Source organism: Microtus pennsylvanicus, chromosome X (genome assembly GCF_037038515.1).
Source record: "Microtus pennsylvanicus isolate mMicPen1 chromosome X, mMicPen1.hap1, whole genome shotgun sequence".
Lineage (NCBI taxonomy): Eukaryota > Metazoa > Chordata > Mammalia > Rodentia > Cricetidae > Microtus > Microtus pennsylvanicus.
In genome coordinates, this window is record NC_134601.1 from 9,331,112 (window position 1) to 9,357,988 (window position 26,877).

At 39.3% G+C, this 26,877-nt stretch overlaps 1 protein-coding gene across 1 annotated transcript; it reads left to right on the plus strand.

Annotated features, from left to right (window-relative positions):
* LOC142841662 (uncharacterized) lies at positions 1–26,810 on the plus strand. The gene is made up of 3 exons (XM_075958561.1): positions 1–1,354; positions 24,653–24,896; positions 26,735–26,810. The coding sequence occupies exons 1-3, from the start codon at positions 1–3 to the stop codon at positions 26,808–26,810; spliced, it is 1,674 nt and encodes a 557-aa protein (XP_075814676.1).
* Positions 26,811–26,877: the final 67 nt, after the last annotated feature.

A 26,877-nucleotide genomic window follows, 5' to 3' on the forward strand; every position in this document is an offset into this window, starting at 1 on the left:
ATGCGCCGTTATCAAAAGTGTTTATGTCTTCGTCTGGAGGGTGATTTTCAGGATCCAAATGAAGTGAAGGATTTGATGTTTGTATTGGTTCCCATACCTGAAGAAGAGGAGAATGGGGAGAAGGAGGGTGCAGAGGAAGAAGAAGAGGAAGAAGAAGAGGAGGAGGAGGAGGAGGAAGAAGAAGAAGAAGAAGAAGAAGAAGAAGAAGAAGAAGAAGAGGAGGAGGAGGAGGAGGAGGAGGAGGAGGAGGAGGAGGAGGAGAGTGAGGAGGGGGGAGAAGGAAGAGATGGGAAAAAGGAAGAGGAAAAAGAGGAAAAAAATAAAGAGTTAGGGGAAGAAGGTGAGGAAGAAGAGAATGAAAAGGAGAAGGAAATGGAAGAGTGGGAAGAGTATGAAAAAGAAGAAGGAGATGAGGAGAAAGATGAGGAAATGAGAGAATATGATAACTATGATACAGCTTCCATACCTTTTTCCTATTTAAATGTCTCTTTACCTACATTGACACCTACCTTCCCCACCACATTCTCCAGCTCCTTTCTGTTTCAGTGCACTGAGGAAGAGGGGTATGATTCAGGAATACTGACCCCTCAGAAAGCTCAGAGTTCCATTGCATCCACATTTCAAAGAACTTTAGATGAAGAAAATAACCACACAGAGGATGAAGAGAGTCCAGGCATTATCCAGTCTTCAAAAGACACTCAATCTTTGTTGAATAGTCAACTAAAAGAAAAGATGACCGATTTAGTATATGCTATGATTTTCAAGTACCAAATGAAGGAACCTATCACAAAAGCAGAAATGTTAGAGATTATCAGCAAAGAATACAGGAAACAATTCCATGTGATCTTTATGGATGCATCTAAGTGCCTATACATGCTTTTTGGTATTGATATAAAGGAAGACTATGCCATAAGAAACTCCTATAACTTTGCCAATTCACTGAACCTCACCTATGAAGAAAAGCTAAGTGGACATCAAAGAATGCCTAGAAATGGCTTCCTTATATTTATTCTTGGCTTGATATTCATAGAAGGGAACTGTGCTTCTGAAGAAAGTATCTGGGAATTCCTGAATACAATGGGAATATATGATGGGGAAGTGCACCCCATCTATGGAGAGCCCAGAAAATTTCTGACAAGAGACTTGGTACAACAAAATTATTTGACATATCAGCAGGTGTCTAACAGTCATCCCCCATGCTTTGAGTTCTTGTGGGGTCCAAGAGCTCATGCTGAAACAACCAAGATGAAAGTTCTGGAATTTTTGGCAAGGATCAATGAGCGTGACCCACTTTCTTTTTTATTTTTGTATGAAGAGGCTTTAAGAGAAGAGGAAGAGAGGGTTTGGGCCCAAAGTATGTCTCCAAATATAAGTCAAGTCACATTGACTTCAGGGCATACATTTCCAGCTTGTACTCAGAGTGATGGATTTGTTTTTTAATGTATTCACTCTGAGTTTGAAAAGAGGAGTCAAAAGTCTATGTAATGGAAGGTGAAAGTTAGCTTGAGTAGAAAACAGTGGAGCACAACATTGTTTTATATACCTTATGACGGGATTATTATTTTTCATTTGCGATAAACTAGCAAATGTTATTTCTTGCAGTAGAAATTTATTGGCTTTGAGATCTAAGTTATGAATGACCTTGATCACATGTTCCATACTATTTATTATGTTTTTGGAAAATATAGAGAACAAAACTGGGTAATGTTTTCTTCTTAGATTTACATAATCTTCTATTCTGTAAAGTTAAATGTTGTGTTTTATTATTTGTGGGGCTTACTGAAAAAACAAAAACAGAAACATAACAGTAAATTTTAGCAAAAACAATCTTAGCTCACTGACTCATTCATTTATGAAATGTTAGTTGACTATTTATCTTTGGATGATACTACTTTAATAGCACAGAAAACATGGATAAAGCTAGACACACACCTACTCAGAGAATTATAGAATCTACAGAGAACTACTGTATCAAGAACAAGGTGAAATGTCTTATATGATATAGGAAAACAAAAGAATAAACAAGAAAAAAGAACTACCCATCAGGAGCAAAAGTCAGAACAATTTTCCTGGAGACTTGGTAGACTCCTAACTCTTTTCGACATAATTTTATATTAAGGCATAGAAAGTTTCAGGGACCATACAAACAGAGTCTTGTAGAAGAAAGACAACCATTAAATGAAAATTACTCTGAGCAGTTTTCTTGGCATTTGGGATAAACAAGAGAGGGTTCTTGATCTTGTCAGTGTAGAAGGTGCTCTAGTCCTGTCAGTACATGCACTAAATGTTATTATACTCACAAGAACTGAAAAAAAAATCTGGGGAGTAATGTGTGAATCTCTTGGACTGATGCCCCGATACCATCAGGCTGTCTTTTCTTTTCCTGGTCTGGGAGAGACAGGACCCATTCTATTATTATTTCATCTTGCTATTTGTCTAAATCTAATCCGGGTCATGGATTTCCTGGTATTAATTTAAAAGTATATCCAGAAAATGAGCAGCTAGAAGGGAGAAAAAAGTTAGTCTTTGACTGAATTCTAAGAATCCTGAGTTACCTTTGACTGAGTTACAGTACTTTAATTAGTGTATAGTTAAGCTTCAATTATACAATCATTTGTCATCTAACATGGAAAATATCACGACTTTTATTTGTAATGCTCATTTTTTCATTGTTTTGATATGCTTTACCATGTTGAACTACCTCTTTTCTGAATTACAAACAACAATATGAAAACCTGAGGGAGAGGATGGCAGGGTTCACCCCACCATTCACTAAACTATCAATAATTCTTGGCACTGTACCAGGTGATTTATGCACAGTCAATGAAGTTTTACTGTGCTGTCACATCTCTCAAAACTGATTCTGAGAGGAGCAAACTCAGGTTCCTAGTGCTTGAGAATTACCCCCAACGTCATGTAGCTGGTGCATGCCAGCACTCAATAAGCATTTATCTAGAGTGCACATTGCTCCAACTCCGCTCAGCCTTAGGTACTTTCAGTTCATTTCCTGCTATTCCGAAATGTCTTACTGGAAAAAATCCTGCCATGTTCACATAATGGAAGCATAAGGAACTAGACATGAAAATAAAACACAATGTGAGATGTGTCTTCATTGTATGAGGATTGTCTTGTTCCATCCCTTAGGAGATTTCATTGCAGGATTTCCTGGGATGCTGGAAGTTTGTTACTATACCCTCATTTCAAAGCAACCTTCTTCTGTTGTTTTCCATTGTTTATTCCTCCCCAAAGCAGGAATCTACTATATTGAGCATATCAATACTGCATCCTCCTCTGCGAGCTATGGGTCTCTTCTAGTGGCATTATTTGTTGCATCATTCTGTGTTCTTCCCTTGATATTGAACATTACAATGCTTTGTAAAAAGTTTCCAAACTCTACTTTCTTGATCTGTGGAGTCCCTCTGTTTTGCTTTGATTGTTTTCCCTTTAAAAATTCTCAGGGAAGCTTAATAGAAGGTGAGTTTGTTATGAGGGGCACTATCTTATAGCTAGATTCACATTTTTAAAAGGACATGACACTCAAGAGAAATTTTTCTTCTTTTGTCCTTTCTGGGACAGAATCAAACATCATTCATACTCCCTAGAGAATGATTTACAGACTTGGGCCTTAGCAGCATTCAGCAGCTCACCCTTGACTCCAATTCTGCCATTTTCTTACTTTCTTAAGCAAAAGATCAATAACACCTTCTATAGAGAGCAAGATTAAGGCAATGATCCCCAGAATAGTAAGGCTCCTATGGACATGACTTAAGAGACTGAAACATTTTCTTTTTACTGGAAGAAACAAAGATTTGGCAAAGTTTTTTAAGAGCTAGGGTGAATGTTCAATCAGAACATTATCATTGAGTGAATGAAGGTAAGTTTACAGAAACTATGAAAAGACTAAATGGCAATGCTTCTCAATCCTAAACTCCAAATTCGACAGAGGGTAGGAAATGATTCAAATGTAATATTTTTTAAAAGTGCAGAATATAGGTAAGGTTTGTGCTGAAAAGAAGACCCTTGTAAATAGAATTTGGGAATACTGAGTCATCACTACCAGTCAGATGTTTCAGTGTGGTCCAGTCAGGTCTAATAATGGATTGGGTCAGTGAGTCACACCTATGTTCATTCACAAGGACACAACAATGTATCCGGCGTCCATTTGGTTGATCCATTTCTTTTGGCTACTGTGGTAGTTCGGTGTTCTTCATTCTGTGTCAGGCCTGGAACATTCTTGAAGCTTACTGAAGGATGTTTAGTTTCCTTCCTTGATGGAGTTCCTCTATAGACTGGAATTATGTTAGTGTCTAGGGTAAATATTTTATGACTTCAGCTGAGGCAGGCAGACAGGGAGCAATGAAGACAGTATGAAGCAACATAGGGTTAAACAGAGGTGGGGATTTCTTCGGACTTGGTATAAAAATGACATTGCAAATAAAAAAAAGTAATGAACATTTCTAAAACAAAACAAAAATAATAATATGGGTGTACCCAACTCAGATGTTTCTTTTGGATTTTTAAGTGTCAGCGCACTAAGGAGTAGATACTATAATGCTGCAGCAGCTGGCCTCCTCCATTCACATTAGATTCTATCTGGGGTAAGTTTACAAAGATGTAAACTTTTGCAAGAAGATGTAAATGACAGAATTCTCCCTGAAACAAATGGGGTCTGTTGGATTCAAACCTAAAGCCTGATACATCATGTTGTTGAGAATACTATTGCCTTGAAGATGGTGTTTGTATATCAAAACAAGATTTCTATGTTAATTTTAGCCATGGCACTCTCCCATGGGAATTAAAAAGCTACATAAACAATTATACTCTAGAATTTTTCTATATGGATAAATAAGACAAAGGACATGTCATACAATTCAAATCCCTGAATATGACTATTCACTCTTTTGATTTAATGATTCACCCTTTTGTTTTCTTGTTTCTCCATAACAATTTGATGAACTTATAAGTCAATAAGAATAGTACATACAAAGCAGAGCAAAATCACAATACATTTAATTTGGATAGTATGTGAGAGAACAGAGGGGTAGAAAGGATCCTGGAAACTATAGAAAAGTTTTATAAAATGGTAGAGAAGTGCATACATATTCTGAGTCCTGGAGGTTCCTGATGAGGCATGATAGTGTCCTAGTTTGCTTTATATTACTGTTATACTGGCTATGGCTAAATGCAACAGGGGGATGAAAGGGTTTATTTTGCTTCCGCTTCCAGATCTTAGACCATTGTTTAGGGAAGTCATGTAGAGAGATCAAGACAGGAACCTAGAAGCAGGAATTGCAGTACAGGCCAAGAAGGAACAATGCTTACTGGCTTGCTCCCATGGCTTTCTTGATTTGAATTGTATATACCCAAGATCACCCACCCATATAGCACAGCCTTCAATAGCATAGGCTTGCCACACCAATTATTTATTAAGAAAATGCTCCATAGACTTGCCTCAGACTGATCTCATGGGAATTTTTACTCAGTTGAGGTTCTGACTTCCCAAATGGCCCTAGAGTAGGGCAAGTTTATCAAAAAACAGCCAACCAGTACAAATATATTCCTCTTAATTGAGATTGGGGATCAATGCGAGAAGTTTTGTTGTGATTTGGATTAGGAGTAAAGATGAAAAAGGGTGTACTTGAAGGTTGGCAGCAAACATAGATATAGTGATGTTAAGGATTATCTGGTGAAAGTGTTCAGTATACAGTTGGAATCCAGAGTTAGATTGTCAGAAGAGGGATCTTGGCTAGAAACCATGTTTAGCTGAATCATAGAGATTGTTTAAAATGGTTGTGCTCCTTGTGACTAGATACAAGGTTGGGTTACTGGCCCAATACGTTAGTAGACCTGCTTTAGACCATACCAAAAACCTAACTGCTTTTGAGACAGTTGAGATAGTGAAGACTCAACTATTTCCTAAGCCGACTTACAAAGGTCTCCTATATCACATCCTTCCTTATGAAATAGAAAGTGGTATACATTCTAGAGGGTGTCATTCATAAGGTCTATAATCTAGTATATGGCTTTTCCTTGTAAATTACTTCTGACGTTTACGTAGTATGGAAAAGCATCATTTTTATTAATTTCTGAACTTCTTCATTCCTCTTCCACATTCAGAGACAAACAAATATCCAAAACCTGGGCATTTAACTTAGCATATGTTTCCTCATAATACTATCCACCTTTAAAGTATTTCAAAAATATTTTTAGGAATTCATTAATGTGATTGATGGTTTAATGTGAAAATATTGTAACAAAATTTATTTTTAGCATATGTAATCTTTTGTAATATAAATTTTTCTAGTGAATTTCCTTTCACTGACATTTTAGTAACTTTCTTTCATCTGTAGAATACTACATGGACTGTTTCTTCTCTGAGATCCCCTGCTTGCCTTTTACAACATAGGTCCTGAATATTGGACACCCATCCCCTGTCTTTTTACTATAGTCTAAAACACTTCTTATATCTCTTTGAATATATCAAACTCTTCCTTTCTTAGTTTTTTTTTGCTTACTTCTATCCATCTTCCTCCAGCCTACAAGACTCTTTGCTCTACTGTACTTTAAGTCCCCGTCACAGTGAAACCAATTCAGAAAGAGTCTCTGCCACTATTTCCTTTTTATGGTTTCCATTTTCATACTTTGCTGAATAGTTAAATGTCTCATTTTTATAATATAAAACTTAAACGAGTAGATAGAACATTTCACCAGTCTTTGCTAAAGATATTGGTTTTAAACATACACATTTCAAAAATAAATGATTGGGTAATTAAGGCACACACATTGGTTACTATCACGAGAGCACTAATAATTTAAATTGATTTATTACAACTAGTGTATTAATAATACATTCTGAATGATAGCTACATTTTGGTCAATTAATTATTTTAACCTTGTGGGTATAACATTAGTCTGGATAGTTCAATAGAAGTGCAAACAGTAAAATTGACAATAAATACTATTGTTGAAAATGTCTATTTTGTTCAGTAAAGGCAGACTCACTCAGTATTAGTTTGTACTAATGTAGAGACCAATTACTTAGAAATAAAATTGTAAATAAAAGTCATGGGAAAACATATTTTGTTTCACTTCTAATAGAAATAAAGAAACTGTTTTCTGTGGATGAACTTATCATATGGTGACAGTGTCTAAAATCTCATTTATTCCAGATTATCTCATAATTTGCAAATATTTATTAAAATGATTTAAATATACTTTATATATTTAATTGTCTGTGGTCATATTCAGTTGTCATTTGTTCAGTCTTATCATATGTCTTTATGTTGTTAGTTGGCTTCTAATTTCCCCAATTCAATCATTCCCTGTCCAATAACTTCCATTATCAAATATGTTTGTGTGAGAAGATCACTGAGAAATGCAAATCCACGTAAGTATGCCACGCAAGTTCCTTAAAAGCATGTATTGTTTCACATTTCAATTCATTCTCATTGTTCTAGTTAGTTTTTTGTCCAGTTTTAGAATCACTTGAGAAGAGGAAACTTTAACTGAGAAAATGCTTCCATGAAATTGATTGGTTCATGGGCAAGTCTCTTGGATGTTTTCTTGAATAATGATTGATGCAGAAGTGCCCAACCTACTGTGGATGGTGTCAGCCATTAGCAGTTGGTCTAGGTCTTATAAGAAAGCAGGTTGAACAAGCCATGGAAATAAACCAGTAAGCATTGTTCCTTCATGGTTTCTGCTTCAGTTCCTGTATTCAGCCAAGTTCCTGTTTTGTGTTTCTGCTGTGATTTCCTTTCATGATAGACTGTGATCAGGATATGTAAACAGAAGAAAACTCCCTAAAGTCTGAGTTGCCTTGGTTTATGGTCTTTATCAAAGCAACAGGAAGCAAACTGAAAAACATTTACACATATAAACACAAAATTATATATGTTGATGAAAGTTTATGTATCTATATATTCTCACATGAGTAAGAGCTATAGGGTCCTATTTTGTTTATTAAAAATTGAAATAATAGTCTACATTTTTTTTTGCATTTGCTGTTTCTCAGGTAGGAATATACAGCAGTATATTCTTTCTACTACCTAATGTAATTATAGTGTGTGTGTGTGTGTGTGTGTGTGTGTGTGTGTGTTTGTGTATTTCACCTAGAATTCTTACACAGCCCTGGCCCATTTGCCTAGGGGTGGTACCTCACACAGTGAACTGAGCATGCATCCATCCATCAATTTGAAATCTAGAAAATGCCCTTATACATGTACCCATTGGCTGATACGACTTAGACATTCCTCAGTTGACATTCCCTCTTTCCTGTGTGCCAACTTGATATAAATTATCATAAAGGTAGAAATAGAATATATATAGAGAATATATATATAAATATATGTATATATAGATAGAAAAACGTATATATATATATATATTATAGTATAATTTCGTCATTTCTGCATTCCTTTTGCTACTTCCATACCCTAACATGTATATGACATAAAATAAATAGAAATCCTCGCTGGATTATCATTAAATTTTATACTCATCTTTTTTATTCCAATAGCATATAGAAGCATATATGGGGGATCTTTCCATTTTCTAGTGTCTTCTTCAATTTCTTTCTTCAAAGATTTAAAGATATAAAGTTCTTGTTATACAGATCTTCACTTGTTTGGTTAGAGTTATTCTAAGATATTTTATGCTATCATAAAGGGTAATGTTTCTCTAATTTCTTTTTCAGCCTATTTATCATCTGTGTAAAGGAGGGCTACTGATTTTTTTGAATTTTGAATTTGATCTTGTATCCTGCTACATAACTGAAAGTTTATGAGTTGTAGAAGATCCATGGTAGAATTTGGGGGGTTGCTTAAGTAAATTATAGTATTATCTGCAAGTAGTGAAAGTTTGTCTTCTTCTTTTCTGATGTGTATTCCCTTGATCTCCATTTGTTGTCTTATTTCTCTTTAGAAACTCAAAAACTATATGGAATAGATATGGAGAGAGTGGACAACCTTTTCCTGTTTCTGATTTCAGTGGGAATGCTGTGAATTTCCCCAGAACTTTATCATGAAGGGATGGAGTATTTTGTCAAAGGCTTTTTCAGCATCTAATGAAAAAATCATGTGGGTTTCTTTTTCAGTTTATTTATATGATGGATTACATTGAGAGATTTTCATATGTTGAACCATCCCTGCATCTCTGTGATGAAGCCGACTTGATCATTGTGAATGACTTTTCTGATGTGTTCTTGAATTCAACTTACTAGTATTTTATTGAGTACTTTTGCATCATGTTCATGAGTGAGAGTGTCCTGCAATTCTTTTTCTTTGTCTTATTGATTCTTTGTATTATTTTCTTTGTTTCTATTCTGTTGATTTGAACTCTAAATTTGATTGTTTCCTGCCATCTAGTTTTGCCAGGTAAGTTTGCTTCTTTTTGTTATAAAGTTTTCAAATATTCTGTTAATTCACTTGTGTGGGATTTTTCCAGCTTCATTATATTGGCATTTAGAGCTAAGAACTTTCCTCTTAACACTGCCTTTATTGTGTCCCATAAATTTGAATATGTTATGTGGTTATTTTCATTGAATTTTAGGAAGTTTTTATTTTTTTTCTTTATTTTTTCCTTGACCCATTGGTGTTTCAAGTGAGCATTGTTTAATTTCTGTGTGTTTGTGGGCTTTCTGGATTTAGTGTTGCTGTTGAATTCTAATTTTAATCCATGGTGATCTGATAAGACACATGGGGTTATAACATTTTTTGTATCTTTTGAAGTTTGTTTTGTTATCTAGTATGTGGTCAGTTTTTGAGAAGGTTCCATGAGGAGCTGAGAATAAAGTGTACTCTTTTGTGTTTGGATGGAATGTTCTACATATGTCTGTTCAATCCATTTGAATCATAATATCTATTATTTACCTTATTTCTCTGTCAATTTTCTGTCTGACAGAAGTGTCCATTGGTGGGAGTATGGTGTTCAAGTCTCCAGCTATTAGTGTGTGGGGTTTAATGTGTGATTTAAGCTTTAGAAGTATTTCTTCTATATATGAGAGTGCCCTTGTATTCACGGCATAGATGTTCAGTATTGAGATTTCCTCTTTTTGTATGTGACTAATATGAGATGCCCTTATTTTTCTCTTTTGATTGATTTTAGTTAGAAGCCTATTTTGTTATATATTAGGATAGCTGTACCAGCTTTTTTCTTATGTCCATTTCATTGAAAAAAAAATTTCCCAACACCTTACTCTCAGGCATTGTCTATCTCTGAGGTTGAGGTATGTTTCTTATATGCTACAAAAAGATGGATTCTATTTTCGTATCCAATCCGTTAGCCTATGTCTTTTCATAGGTGAGTTGAGTCCATTTATATTAAGGGATATTAGCAACCAGTGATTGCTATCTCCTGTTATTTTAGTTTTCACTTGTGATTTTATTTTGTGTGTTTTCCCCTTCCTTGGGATTTGCTTTTGTGAGATCAGCTGTTGTCTGTGTTTTTGTTGATGTAGCCAAATTCTTTGGGTTCGAGTTTTCCTTCTAGTACTTTGTGTAGGGCTGGGTTTGTGGATAGGTATTGGTTAAACCTGGTTTTGTAATAGAATATCTTGTTTTGTCCTCTATGATAATTGAAAGTTTTGCTGGGTATAGAAGCCTGGGCAGGCATCCATGGTCTCTTAATGTCTGCATAACGCTTGACCAGGACCTTCTGGCTTTCATTATTTCTTTCCATTGAGAAGTCCAGTGTAATTCTGATAGGTCTGCCTTTATATGTGTCTTAGCCTTTTTCCTTTGCAGCTCTTAATAATGCTTCTTTATTCTGTATGTTTAGTGTTTTGATTATTATGTGGCAAGTGGACTTTTTTGATCCAGTCTATTTGGTGTTCTGTAAACTTCTTGTATCTTCATAGGCCTATCTTTCTTTAGGTTGGGAAAGTTTTCTTCTATGATTTTGTTAAATATATTTTCTGTGCTTTTGAGTTGGACTTCTCCTTGTTCTATCCCTATTATTCTTAAATTTGATCTTTTCCTGGATATTTTGTGTCAAGCTTCTGTAAGATTTAATGTTTTCTTTGACTGATGAGTCTATTTCTTCTCTTGTATCTTTAGTACTTGAGATTCTCACTTCCATCTCTTATACTCTGCTGTTTATGCTTACATTTGTGGTTTCTAATCATTTTCTTATAATTTCCATTTTTATTTATTTTTTTAAATTTATTTATTTATTTATTAAAGATTTCTGCCTCCTCCCAGCCACCGCCTCCCATTTCCCTCCCACTCCCCCGATCAAGTCCCCCTCCCTCATCAGCTCGAAGAGCAATCAGGGTTCCCTGACATGTGGGAAGTCCAAGGACCATCCACCTCCATCCAGGTCTAGTAAGGTGAGCATCCAAACTGCCTAGGCTCCCCCAAAGCCAGTACATGCAGTAGGATCAAAAACCCATTGCCATTGTTCTTGAGTTCTCAGTAGTCCTCATTGTCTGCTATGTTCAGCAAGTCCGGTTTTATCCCATGCTTTTTCAGACCCAGGCCAGCTGGCCTTAGTGGGTTCCCGATAGAACATCCCCATTGTCTCAGTGTGTGGGTGCACCCCTCGCGGTCCTGAGTTCCTTGCTCATACTCTCTCTCCTTCTGATCCTGATTTGGACATTGAGATTTATGTCCGGTGCTCCAATGTGGGTCTCTGTCTCTGTCTCCTTTCATCACCTGATGAAGGTTAATATTCGTAGCAGCATTGTTTGTAATAGCCAGAACCTGGAAACAACCTAGATGCCCTTCAATGGAAGAATGGATGAAGAAAGTATGGAATATATACATATTAGAGTACTACTCAGCAGTAAAAAAACAAGGACTTATTGAATTTTGCATACAAATGGATGGTAATAGAAAACACTATCCTGAGTGAGGTAAGCCAGACCCAAAAAGAGGAACATGGGATGTACTCACTCATATTTTGTTTCTAGCCATAAATAAAGGACATTGAGCCTATATAATTCGCGATCCTAGAGAAGCTAAATAAGAAGGTGAATCCAAAGACAAACATATACACATCCTCCTGAATAATTTCCATTTTTATAATTCCCTCATCTTGTGTTTTCTTTTTTGCCTCTATTTCAGTTTTCAAATCTTGAATAGATTCTTTCTTATGTTTGATTTCTTTTTCTTGGTTTTCTTTAAGGGATTTGTTGATGTCTTGCAATTTTTTTGTCCATCTTTTCCTTGAGATAATTTAATTTCTTCTTCAAGAGCCTCAAACATCTCCTAAAGTTATTTTTTAGGTCATTTTATTTTGCTTCATCTATATTTCGGTGTTTAAGTTTTGCTGTTGTAGGGCCACTAGTTTTTATTGGTGTCATGTTTCTCTTGGTGGTGTTGCATATGTTATTACCTTGTCTACCCATCTTTTTCTCTGGGTGGTATAGTTGGGGATGTCTGTCTTTCTGGTGATCAGTCTTCCAATTTCCAGTGGATCCATGGCTCAGATGTTTACTCCTCATGGTGTTGCCAGAGCCATGGTTTCAGTTACCCCATTGGTCACTCTGAGTTCCTGGAGGTGTTTCTGGGGGCCACTCTTCAACAAAATGATAAGGCAGAAAAGAATTTAATTAGATTTCTTGTTGACTCCATGAAATGGAACCCATACCAAACACTGCTAAAGTGAAAAGAACCTGAGATTACATAGAATCTAAAATAAAACCAACTACTATCATTGTGCTAAAGGAACATAGCAATAAAATTACTCTGAATGACATAATGCAATGAGACCCACAGTTGGACAATGTAGAGAGAGTTAGAACTTTGGGGTACTCAGACCTAAATAAGATGTCTTTATAAAACTCTTCTTATGAAGCCTCAATGATCTATGCAGAAGAAGAGTGAGAAAGATTTTAAGAGCCACATGTGGTATTTGCCAGACACAACAGGGTTTATACAAATGTGAATTCAAAGATTTCATGCAGAAGACCTGTATAAGTTTAAACCTGACAACATCTTTGTCTGAAGAGGGGTAAGCAGACAAAAATTCCCATGACTAACAAAGAAACTGTTTGCAATTGATACATTCTGGAAAAGAAAAAAATCTATTTTTCTCAACTAAGTGTTCCTAGGTTTATCAAACACACTCTAAGGCAGGCCTTATGCCCATGAATAGTTGCTCAACAAAAAACGAATTCCTTGTTTCTGTGTGCTTTTGTTTTTGCAGCTTGTATCTTATTGGTTTGTTGTTGTTGTTATTGGTTTGTTTTGCTATTTTATTTTATCTTATTTTTATTTTTTTGAGAGGTGCTGGGGACACAGAATGAAGTTGTCTGGGTAGGAAGATGGGGAAGATATTGGTAATGTTGGCAGGGGGGAACGAATATGATCAAAATATACTGACAGAGTATAGAACCAGTTCAGGAATAAGAAGGTGGAAAGGAAGTGCTTTCAGTTCAACTAGTGGTAATACCAGCGATTTGAGCTCTGACTGCCCCCTGAACCCCAGAAGTCAGAGAGCTGGGTAGTTCCTGTTCCAGAGCTCCATCCACAGATTCAGAAGAATGTGGCTTCACATTAGCATAAGGCATGGTCCTAAACCTGACCAATCAAGAAAAGAATGTGCAAGTCCCTCTCATAACAAGTAGGAGGCACTAGAGTTGGCATCCATCGTATCTCTGGCCTGGAGCATCAGGGATTGTTTATTGATTACAGTTTTTCTTTTGCTTCATGCCCTTTTTCAGGCAAGTAGGCTGTCGTGAAGGACATAAAACCTGGTTTGGGAGGCAGAAGCTGTGACTTTGAACTATCAAAGGGTGTGAGACCCAGAGGAGGGAGGAGGGATTTTTCTTCTACCACAGGAATAGAGGAAAGTTTGGAGGAGCTAGTATATAATGGCTCCAGTGCCATTTGCCACTGGTACAGGTGGTCACATTCAAAGCATGAGTGTGAGGGTCACAGTGCTTTTTGTGATTGGAATTGGACAACATTTTCTAGAAGTTCTGCCTTGTGTAATACTGACTAGGAAGTGGGGAGAAGCTGTCAGGGCATCTTGAGGACAGAGCAAGGTACTCCCACCTTTCTGGAGAAATAGTGCTGGAGGGCTGCCTAGACTGTTAAGTCAGTGGAGGTGGTTGATTGTGGGGGTAGATACGTGGGTCAGTGGTGGTCTTGGCTTGTACTGGCTGCCTAGTGCCGTCGTGTCAGTCTCGAGATAGTGAGGCTTTCTGTAAGTGAAGCAAGAGGCCAGTGAAGTAAATAAATTCTGGAATTTATGCCTTTCAGTACTAATAGGGGAGGTCACTGGGGGGCCATAAGAAAGGAGAAAGAGATTTCCATGTTGGAGAAGTGGAGAGCTTCTTGTTGTTTCTTAGCCACCCTGCTAGCTTAGAGCCGTAATAACTACACAGAAAATGTATTAATTAAATAACTGCTTGGCCCATTATCTCTAGATTCCTATTGGCTGTTAATCATGTATCACCATATGGCTGTGACTTACTGGCTAAAATTTCAGCACATCTGTCTCTGGTGGCAGCCCCAAGGCTTTTCCCTGACTCTGCCTTCCTTCTCCCATGATATAGGCCAAACCAATTTTTTTAGTCATTAACTAATAAAAGCAACACATAGACAGAAGGACCCCCCACACCATTTCCCCTTTTCTATTTAAAGAAAAAGGAAAGCTTTAACATAGTAAAATTACCTATAACAAAAAAGTTATCAAGCAATAATTACAGTTATAATATTTACATATACTTTATTTTTTATCATAATTAAAAAAAACTATGTCTACTTCTATCTATTCTTCAAATCCATCAAAGACTCCAGAAGGATATAATATTACCTAAGTAAACAGGAAGTACATTGTAAGCAATTTCCAAAACTCTAGGAATGACAGAGACATCTCACTACCTGGACAGTCACCCAATGTTCTTCTGTACCACTGGGGCATCCATCTTCAGCCTACAGGCTCATAATATCCAGCAGACTCTTCCACGAAGCAGGAAATTTCAAAGATAGTTCTATCTATATTGGCAGTTTGTCAGTCACTTTCTTCTGTGTCCTGCAAAATGTCTCACAGACTCTCTCATGAAGCAGGAACCCTGAAGGGTCGTCTCACCTTTAGGCAAGTTCAGCAGTCATTTCTCTGTGGATCCTGCATGTCCAGTTAAGCAGTCCAGGCAATATCAGTTTCTTGCCCAAATGGCTATCAAACTCTATAAGGAGCCTCCTTTATGCCCATCATCCTTTTGAAGTAGCTTATGCTGTCAGGAGTAGATGTGTCTCATTGTCATGAAAAGTCCTAAGTTATTAAAACATTTTAAATGCCATATTCTGAAGGTCTCTGCCAGCTGAAAAAAATGCAGCTAACTTTGTGCACGTGTGTGTGTGTGTGTGTGTGTGTCTAGAGTTCTTTTCCAAGCCCTCTCATGTTTTATATGGATTTAGTCCACTACAATGGCACACCAATAAAAGCAACACATAGACAGAAGGACCTCCCCCACCACTTCCATTTTCACCATAGAATCAGTGGGTACTAGAGTCCCAGCTTTTGAACCCCTTAACCCAGTGAGTGGAAATTGAGCTTCAAGTTTTGTACTCGCTTTCCAGTGCCATTGTTGCTGCCTGAAGATGGTCAAGCTTTTGCTTGGTGTCAGGCCTCAGGATCTTGGGGGAAGATCTCATACCCTTGGGAAATATCAAGGGAGGCAGTATGTGTGAGCGGATTCTGAATAAAGAACAAAAGGCTGCTGGCTGATGACTGGGGGCCTGGGTGTAGGAGGTCCTTCTGTATTTGTGTTGCTTTCATTGGTTATTAAAGAAACTGCCTTGGCCTAGTATAGGGGGGAATTCAGGTAGGCAGAAAGACAGAACAGAATTCTGGGAAGAATAGCAGTGTGGCAGATGCCATGAATCTCCCCCCTGAGATGGACATAGGTTAGAATCTTTCCCTGTAAGCCATGACCTCGTGGTGATACACCGATTGATAGAAATGGGTTAGATCAGGATGTGAGAGTTGGCCAAGAAGAGGCTAGATATAATGGGCCAGGCAGTAATTTAATTAATACAATTTCTGTGTGGTTATTTTGGGGGCTAAGCTAGCCAGGCAACAGGACACAGCCAGCCCGTTCCTCTTACTACAGAGACCTTTCTTGCAACAGATATATGAGAGTAGTATATCTACTACTTCCTTAACTGTTTCTTCCTAGAAGCAGGCTGTGACCCCTAAACAATTTCCTGAGTTCAGCCTGTTTGCCTAAGGGAGATGAGAGCTTTTCTTCTTGTTTGCTCATGTGCTCTCTCTCTCTCTTTCCTTTCTTTCTCTTTCTCTTTCTCTTTCTCTTTCTCTTTCTCTTTCTCTTTCTCTTTCCTTCCTTTCTTTCTCTTTCTTTTCCTTCCTTTATTTCTCTTTCTCTTTCCTTCATTTCTTCAGCTTTCTCTTTGTGTTCTCTCTCTTTTGTTCTTTCTTTCTTTGCTTGATTCTTTGTGAGGGGAAGAGACTCAGATAACTAGGGGTAAAGTCCTACACCTAAGGCAGAGGTCACTGTGGGAGGAATGGAGCAGTCTTTTTTTTTTGAGACAGGGTTTCTCTGTGGCTTTGGAGCCTGTCCTAGAACTAGCTCTTGTAGACTAGGCTGGTCTCGAACTCACAGAGATCCGCGTGCCTCTGCCTCCCGAGTGCTGGGACTAAAGGCGTGCGCCGCCATCGCCCAGCTTGGAATGGAGCAGTTTTATCCTACACAGGAATGCTTATGGGAGGGGTGAGTCTAACTTGTCCAGAAAGTTGCCACCAGAGGCTCCTACCTAGGCCCTATATTGAAATATTTGTTTCTATGAGTGCCATATACAGAGTTCAGGGAAGTAAGCTGTTTCAGAATATTACTTAGACTTCCGGTAGGTCTGAAAAATGTCTAACCTTGGCAAATGCTAAGGGGGGGGGATCTTGAGGGATGCCAATAAGGACAATGAGGACGATTTGGGAACCTTTACCTTCCTTGCCTTTAGAGTTCTGTTTCTACCTTTCCCAGCTCTCTTACCTGGAATATTTCAGGCAGGCTGACTGGTGTGTGGTTTCCAGGACTGCATCATGGGAGGCATAAGGAACTGGTGTTAAGTAGGCACAGGAGTCTGAACTCACCACTAGGAGGACTCTGAGGGATCGATTTATTCTTTCTCTAACATCCTTATTTATAGACACAGTTGGGCATTAGTTACAGACTATATCCCTGATAGACTCTGGGCAGGGTGAGTGATATGTAGGTTCCAGAGGGGGCTCAACTCTCATCATTTGAAGGAGTAATTCCATCCTTGAGTGATAAATATGTCACCTAAGGAGAGTATGCTTTTCCACACCTGAGAAAAAATGGTGTTGTCTGCTCTGATTGTCCAGACAGTTGTTCTGGGAAGCTCCATGTTATGTTTTCATATGATACATGTTGGCAATACAAAAGAAGAGGTGAAGCTGGGAGTGAGGAATGACCTAAAACCAGAGAGTATCATTGCCTGAGGGACAGAACAATCACAGGAGAAAGAAAAATAAATAAAAAGAAAAACGGAGGCATTCTGAGTCTTATGAGGTTTCTCTATAACTATCGCCATCCTGCAGAGAATTGACTATATGCCTACAATCTCAGTCACACTTGCAGGGCTAAGACCCTAGAAATAGAGGAATCAAAGTCCATTCTCTCACTCCTAACTTGCCCTTTTTAGAATGGAGAGGGTTTCCAGGATCCAAAGAACTCAGGCCCAAAGAGCCCAGACAGTGCCTCAAAAAAGAAGAAAATTCTAAGCTAGAACCAAGTTTTTCCACTCCACACATCCTTAGCAATGCTCTTCCTCAGCAATTCTCTTTGGAAGGTGGAAGGCAGGGTTCCTAGATTTGGCATACTCTGACTTCTGTTATGGAAGTCCAAGGGAGGAAGATTTTCCTCTGAAAAGATCAAACTTTGCTCAGCTGAAAGTGTAGTCTTTGACTTGGTAACCATCAAGTAAGAAACCAAAAGAGAGGGATCTCTGTTCAGATAGAACATGATAATCTCATTGGGCTTTGGTTGCCATCAAGAAGGCTCAAGGTGCCTACCTACACTGTTTTCTGAATTCCATTTGGCAATTCTGAGGTTTATGTTTCACAGAAGGTGAAGGAGGTTATCTAAACCTGGCCAATCATGAACAAAATGTTCCAAATTTGAACTAAAAGCCTCTCTTACCACTGCTGTAGAGAGTACGGAGTTCCCTGGGTTACTGCAGTTTTCCCTGAAGCACAACATGATAAGACTTGTAATCTTTCCTGACTTCAGTATCTAGAGTCTGGGCGGGGGGATGCAAGGCGCTGGACTCTGGTCTGCAGTAAAACAGTCCTAAGTTTGTGAAATATTAAAGGAAGGACTTTGGGTGAGGACTGAGCAATCTCCCCTGTCCTGGAGAAACAGAACTCCTAATCCTCTCTTCTTAAGCATTAACCCCTTGAGATTCAATTTCCTGTCACAGCTTCTATAAGTAATAGGAGTGCCATTAGGAAGCCTAGGGGAAGTGAAGCAATATTTGGGGGGACTGGGCTGAAACTGTGACAGCAGAGAGATGAATCTTAGCCTTGGAAACATCAAGAAGAGCCTCTGAGACTGAGAGGACTCTGAAAGAAGATTAGGAGCTTTGGCTTTCTCTAAAGGTACAGAGGATCTTGATTTTTCTTCTAAAACAGATAACCCAGAAAGTCTTCAAACAGAGCAAATAAAGTAGTTTCTAGGGTTACAGTTTGGGAGTTAAAGGGAAGTGAAGCGATTTTATATGCAGATAGACTCTGGTTAGCAGGGCTGGGAAGTCAGTGAAAGAGCAGTTGGAGCATGACATTTGCTCTCAGAAAAAGCTTGCTTCCGATACAATTTGCCTATGTAGTGGCTCCACAAATCTCGACAAATTTTTGTACTAAACTCAGCCACCTAGTTCTATGTTTGGAGTCTGAGGGAAACTGCATTTTTAAGGAGGTGAGTGTGCTAGATTGGGTCTAGTATAGGTTTAAGATGAAACCATTTCCTTATCTGATTTTGTGCGGGGACTTTGAAAGAAGGCTACTTGAAAGTTGACTTCATTTGGGTCAGGGGTTACCCTGTCTAGATAGCCATTGAGAGGAAGTCTTTAGGAAAGTGCTGGGAGGGACCAGAGAAATCCTTATAGGGGTAAACCAGTTTCACCTGATCAGGCAGTTTCCTTGCTTTTACCATTGTCATTCTGTGTTCCCTGCTTGGAGCCCAAGGTAAGGTTTTTCTGAAGGGCTTATGAGGACGGAAAGGGAGGGGATAGAGCCTGTTTTCTCACTTATTGGACCCCAAGGTAAGACTTTTTCTGAGGGGAGTATGAGGATGGGGAGGAAAGAGATAGAGCTTTTTCTCTCACTGGGAAAACCCACATTCCCAAGGAGACGGCCTGGGAGCCTCTGGGTCCGGTACATTTAGGGAAACATATTAAACGATGTAGTTCCCTAAATGTTGTTAGAAGTAGTCTTAGGGTTTCAAAGAAAAATATCTCTAACTTGAATAAAGTGTCCGGATATGACAACTTTACTTCTGATCAAAAGGGTGTTGAACTCTCACTGAAATGGTGGAGGAAGCACATCCAGCAGATAAGGTCTCCAACTTTTATCCTTAACACCAGAGGGGCTCGGCTGTTCCTCCTTTGCTGAGATCTAACCTCATAGTCTATTCCTGCTTGGCTAGCTTTGGAAAACAGCAGAAAAAGCAAAGGGGAGGAGGTGGGGAATGTTGCAGACTGGATAGGCATTTCTATCTTATTTTTTCTTATTTTATTTTTATGTGTAAGAGTGTTTTTCTTGCATTCATATATAGACTATAGGTGTGCCTCATAATCACGGAGGTCAGAAGAGGAATTTGGATGCTCTGGGGCTGGAGTTACAGACACATTTGAACTGCCATTAGGGTTCTGGGAATTCACTCTGGGACCTCTGGACAAGTAGCCTGTGACCTTAATTGTTGTGCCATCGCTCTACTCCAATATTCCTTTTTAACAAAAAAGAAAGTCGGTTACACTGACTGGTCAAATATTATTGGAGCACAAAGGACAATAGAAATAGAAAAAATAAGATTAGACCTTTCACAGAAGGCATCTATCTCAGACACAAGTCTGAGAGCTTGTGTGTTCAGTACTAGACAAAGAGTTCAAGGCTTCTTATAAATTATTTGAAAGGGAAGATGGAAATTTGATGGGTTGTACAGTTGAAAGCTGGAGGGATATAAGGCTTTCAGATTTTGGACTGAACTTGGGTTGACAGGTAAGGAGTTCTAGTAATGAGTGAGTAGGAGCCTTTCCCTACAGGAAGATGAGGGTGTTGGTCCCACATGCAAAGAAAGTTGCTGAAAGAATCTCCATTCCTGGCCATGACTCACACTAGTTTGTTTCCCAGATTTTCATGTCTTGAGATCATCTGTACACAGATCGCTAAGGAAGGATTTCCAGCCCGGGAAAAATATTGTGGGTTTTATAGAGATCTCTTGGTTCTTGTCTTCTTGGAGGAATGAATTCAGTTACTCAAGAAACTTAGACAGTTTAAATAGAAGTTTATTTAATAAAGGTAAACAAAGAAAATACCCCAAAGACAGAATGGACTGTGCTGCCCCAAAGAAAAGCGCTGTATTGAAGAGTCTATATAAGGATTTTAAAAAAAGTTTTCTGTGTATTCATTCATCAGATGTGTGGAACATTTCTAGGATAAGGCGGCCAACAATTTCCCCTTACAAATAATGGTGGACAAGGTCTCCCCTTTTACAGTTTTTTTTATACCAAATCCTCTAGAAAACCCGAGAAAGGGTCAAAACCATAACATAAGTGATATACTGAAGTTAGAGCCTTTTAAGGCTATTGCTCTCCATGTGTGGAAAACTGTTCTGGTATCTTAGTTTCTGATAAAACAGCAGCAACCTAAGCATCACTTCAGGAATGTTTAACCACAAAGGTTAGAAGAGACAATTACCAGGGTCCTGCTTGCAGCTTTGAGCAGTTCATTCCTATCCAAGTCTTTGCTTTCTCAGCATCATCATGAAGGCCTTACCTTATAGGAGGTCTGGGAAAATTCGCTGTGTTCTAGACTCCCACAGATAGAATTATTCTGCCTGTGCCCTCCCAAGAAGCCATCCCTGCCTAGATAAAAGAAGGTGAAACAATGTATGCTTTCCTGGGCTTGTCCTGCAAGGTCAAGGAAATTGAGAGTTTGGAAAGAGAGCTGGAGTTTGAGTCCTGAGGAGGTAGAACTTGAGTGAAGAATATGAATATTTTCCTCACCCAAAGCCATTACATAAGTCCAGCCCCACTCGCCAGGGTACTTCCTCCTGACAGTGGGGGCTCCAGGCTATCACAGTTCTAATTATTTTCCCCATGTTCCATTTCTGGAATACAAGCGGGTTTGCAGCTTTTTCGTCTGTGGTTTCACTCCCTTATGAAGCATATCCTTCAGTGTAAACAATGGTCTTAAGAATAGAATCTTCTTTTCCTTCACAGAAACAGTGAAAACATCATCTTTTGCACCTCAGGGTACTCTGCTTCAGGTCATGGCTCAAAATCCTTATTTTTAGTAGTGTCATGATCCCAATCTAAAAGAGGTGGGGATTTGGGGGTGTGTTGGACTTAGGACTGCTGGAAAGGATTCCCAGACAAGGCAAACATTCAAGTGAGGGAGAACTATCAGGGTTCCAGGGGGGATTAAGAGGCATCCCTCTTCCAAAAAAAGAATGGAGCTGACATTGTCTACCCTGGCAATCATCTCTCTGTTGCACTATGGGCTGGAAAAGCAGTGTGCTGTTTGTTGGATTACATATTGATAGACTAGGGGGATGGAGGCTTTTGGATTGTATAGTTCTAACCTTGGTAAACATCAAGGCAAATACAATGGCAGTTGAGGATTGTCAGTTTTCCCTTTTCCCATAAATATTATGGCCTCCACTCATGTGTTTTTAAGCAGTTTCCCTAAAGCCTAGAGGTTGCATGTCAATTTTGGATGAAATAATTGTTTCCCTGAATCCCATGTGGGAAATACAAGGAAGATGAATATTTTAAGGAATGGGCTGGATCCAGGTCAGCAAAGGAAGTGGCCCCAGGATTGAGAAATATTGAGGAGAGACCCTCTGAAGAGTGAATGGAAGTTCTTCATGGGGCTTTGGGAATATCCTACTCCCTTACATGTACAAGGATTTGGGCCTCACCTTCCCCAGAATTCTTAGGAGGAAGCATCCAGAAAGGGTGAAGGATCTGCTATTTGTAGTTTGTATCTTGTTGGCTGGTGGCAGTGAATTATTTGGAGGAGGTAGGATTCTCCCACACTCATCTTGGGAGAATGCTAGCTTTAAAGCTTATGGTCCTAATGGAAGAATAGAAGGAAGGTTTTCTGAGTACTATAGAAAGAGTTAAGTGACAATGCTCCTTAACCAGGCTGTGCCCTGGGAATTTCTAGGCAATGTTGCAGCTCTAAACATTGTTTCCTCAAATTCAATGTCAGAAGTCTGTGGGATCACAGGCTTTCTGGACAGGCCAAGACTCAGAAGAATTCCTAATCTGGAGGGGAGGAGCATGAAGGTTGGATGGCAGCCTTCCCACCTCTGCAGAAATAATAAGGCTTTAGTCCTCTTTGACGAAATTGTGGTCCTAGGAATCTCTAAGCAAGGTTGTAAGTCTAAACATTGTTTCCACAAGCTCAATATCAGGACTATGGGACTTGAGGTTTTTGAGAAAAAAACGCGAAACCGGTTTATCAGGAGCAGTTTCAGCCTTGAGTGGGAGGAGCCTCAGAAAAAGGGGAGGCTTTCTCTGGACAAAAAGAGGTGTGGCCCATTCCCTTTGCTCAGACTGCTGCCCCAAAGGCATCCAGTCTGTTCCAGCTTGGTGTTTGCTACCTGGAGCTTCCTGTCCGAAGCCTAAGGGAGGTAAGGCCTTTCGTGAGAGGGCTTAGTGGAGCACAGGTTCCAACCTCCGGAAATGTTGAGAAGAGAGGTTTAAGAGTGAAATAAGAAGTTGAGGAGCGACCAGACCCACATATATAGGGGTCTGCCCAGCATTCATCTCAGAAATGATCCAGAAAGGGCAAGTCGTGTTCTGTTCCCAGCTTTCACCTAGGATACTGAAAGCAGTAAGACATTGAGAGTGGGCAGACTCCCTGGGTCAGCAGGGTCTAAGTCCACGTCTGGAGGAATGTAAATAGAGGGCCTTGGAAGGACATTGATGGAAGATTGGGAAACTTGGTGTGCAACACAAATAATAGGGGTGTGTGAATCCTTTCATGGTTGAGAGAGGCTTTTAGGGAAGGAGCTAAACTCAGCACATTGGAGGTACTTCAGCTTTGAGTGGAAAGGTGCTAAAGGATAATATGAGCCTTTTCTTTCCACAGAAAGAGGCATAAAAAGCCTCACTTACTAATGTAGGACCTCCAGGGAGACCAAAGGAAAATAGGTTCATGTTGTTTGTTTCTGCCTTCTGTGCCCAGAGTTCAAGGGAGATGAGTTTTTTGTTGTTGTTGTTTGTTTGTTTGGTCAGGTTGCTGAATTATGGCTGGCAGGGGAACAGTCCCAACTCCAAGAAACATGGAGGAATTTGGGGCCTACCTCTTCTCCTCAGATAGAGAGAGGTTGTTCCACTTTTTCAAACAGCATTCATCTCAGGCATTATGAGGAGTCTACTGTTTCTAGAGGTTTTTTCCTAAGAAAATAATGAACATTGTAGTATATTTTCAACTTCATTTTCAGTCCACATGAATAAACGAATTTTCAAGCCAAATATACAAAGATGCAATTTGAACCTTGAAAAGGAAGAACTTGAGAGAGCAACCTTGTTGCCATCCCCTCCGCTATAGAAATTGAGATAGAATGTCAGTGCTCCGTGCCCAGGAAATTTCTTATTTAGGCTCTAGGCCAGTGATTCTCAACCTTCCTAATTGTACAACTCTTTAATACAGTTTCTCATGTTGTGGTGACCCCCCAGTCATAAAATTATCTTCATTACTTCTGTATAACTGTGATTTTGGTACTGTTCTGAACTGTAATGTAAATGTCTGATATATGACTTGTGTGAAAGGGTCATTTGATACACAGGTTGAGAAACATTGCTCTAGGCCATGAAGTCTTTTGCTACGACCCTGAAATGTTCAGGGAATAAGAGAGGTAATAACTTGACTTCTGATACTGACTTGGATTTTTCACTTTAATTCCTACATGGAGAAAAATCAGGAATAGATCTCTAAGGAGGACTGGAAAGACTCTGAGTAAAGATTAAGACTCTACCTGACCTCCACAGAAATAGACCTCTGCCACAGTTTTCCTCAGTTCCTGTCTCTGTGTGACTCTAGGCAGAATGATCAATGGGGCATTTCCCTTACTTTATGCTGAGTCTTTTCAACAGGGTATTAGACACCAAACACCATGAGTCGGAGTTCCAGTCCTGAAGGACATGACTCTGGGTGAAGAGTCACAGCTTTTCCTTCTCCCACAGAAACAGTAGGGAAATAGTCCTGCTTGCTAAGCTATTTGCTTATTGGTTATTAAAGAAAAAAAAGTAACCTGAAGGAGGCTTATGAGAACTCTGAAAGAAGAGGAGGATCCTCTGGGAGGAGTGATACTCTCCCTTTCCCTTCAGAAATCAGTAGTGCTTGTTAGTCTTGCTTCTTCAGGCAGCCATATCAGGATGCTAAGATTAGGTATCAGCAAGAACACATTTTAACCATAATTCTGTATTCATATCCCAAGGAAGATTTGTCCTCTCAGAAGGGGAATGTATTCCAAAAATCTGGGAAGGATTCTTTGCCTTGGAAACTATCCAAGAGATTGCTCCAGTGACGGAGCACTGGGGAGAGTCTGACAATGTTCTCACACTGATACTTTACAAACTGCTGCTGCTGCTCACTGTCCATCCTCTTCACAAATTTAATTTACTGACAAAGTATACCCCCTCTCCATCTGCAGCTCCCCAGACTATCAGACAAAAGGGGAAGTGAGGTCCTTTACATCTGTAGGGGATGAGAATGATCCTAACTACTGCTCTCAGTCCTCTCTCAGGGTCTTTTTCTGCTCATTTCCTGAAGCTGGAATTCCTTACCTATGGAGTATAATCCAGCATTCTGTATAAGAGCCTCAACTTCAGAGTCCCAGCATGGAACTCAAGAATCTGTAACAGTTCTTTTTTTTTTTTGAGACAAGGTTTCTCAGAACTAGCTCTGTAGACAAGACAGGCCTTAACCTCACAGAGATCCTTCTGCCTCTGCCTCCCGAGTGCTGGGATTAAAGGCGCAAGCCACCACCGCCTGGCAACTTTAACAGTTCTTAATTACCTGGAGCATTCCAAGACAACTACCTGGCCAGTTAGGCATGGCTTCCTTTAATTTTGTGGTAGTAGAGAAGATTTATGTTTTTTACGGCAAAGCCTCACAAGTATTTTACCTTCTCACTGCTCTCTGTATTTCCAGGCAGTAAACATCTTCATAAGAAGAGAAGGCCATCTGGAAAAGAACAATAACAGATCAAAAGAGAGAAAAATCTGTGTGGAGATCAGGTAATATTCAGGAATGGGGAGTGAGGACACAGTTATCTTCCTCTTTTGAAGGACAAGAAGTGTACTAAGCTTGACTATGTCCTCTTGCCATCTCCTAGAGGAGCTGTGTAACATGGTCTTTAGTGGTTCATATCCTATCTCTATGATCAAGTAATTGAGTGCTTGTTCTGAGGTGGGCAGACCAGGGACAACAGAGGAAGAATGCTGAAAGTTGTCATGATTAATAATGGAAGATCTTATGGCAACCTGAATATGCCATGCTTTGTTGATACCCACGGGAGGCCTGTCTCTCTCTGAACAGATACAGAAGAGGAGTAGATTGCGAAGAGCAGAGGGGAGGCAACCAGAGGACAGGAGGGAGTGGAAACTGCAGTTGGTTTGTAAGATGATAGATAGATAGATAGATAGATAGATAGATAGATAGATGGGTTGGTGCATAGATAAAAAGGGAAAAAGTAATGAAAGAACCTCTAACCTAGAAGAGTTATGATCCCTGCAGTTTGGCTGGTACTTTGTTGTCATTCAGGTTAGCCTGATATGGTTTTGAATCGTGCTCCATCACTTTCTCTTCATAGTATTAGCAATGTTAAGTTTTGTCCTGTGAATTAGACCTTAGTCTACCAGATGGGTATAATCCATCTCTTCATGGGGCAAAGATAAGCGCAAAGGGGGTCTTTCACTCCACAACTGTTCAGAGTTTAGCCTGGACAGCACTGAGAAACCACTGCTCCACATTGTTGTTTGTTTGTTTATAGCCTGGACAGTACTGAGAAACCACTGCTCCACATTGTTGTTGGTTTGTTTATAGCCTGGACAGTACTGAGAAACCACTGCTCCACATTGTTGTTGGTTTGTTTATAGCCTGGACAGCACTGAGAAACCACTGCTCCTTATTTAGTCAGTTTTTTTCAAGACAGATTTTCTCGGCAAAAAGACATTTTCCTGTCCTGGAACTCATTCTGTAGACCAGGCTGTCTACTTTTATTTTTAACCTAAGGATGATACCACCTAGTTTTCTATTACAGAGCTTCCAGGGACTATAGTGAGAACCTTGGGATTAATTTTGTGTTTTCAAAATCATAGAAAAAAAGAGATCCTGAAAGTGTCAAGAGTCCAAGAGTCCAAGTGGTGTATATACCTCCATATACACAAACATTGTACTGCAGAATACAGGGACCCCAACACAATTTGTCCCACATACTCTTGTATGTGTACTCACTGAAATCAGACTCTGACTTCTGGCTGAACTCAAAGAACCTTTATCATTTTTTTTTCTGTAGGTTCCTAAAGGACAAACCAAATAGAAAGTCTGCAGAACTCTGTGGTTATACCATATCACCTGGAGAAGATCGGTAAGATGGCTTTTGTTAGAACCTTCATGAACAAATATTTCCGTTTGTGCCGGGTCTCTCTGTTTTTCTCT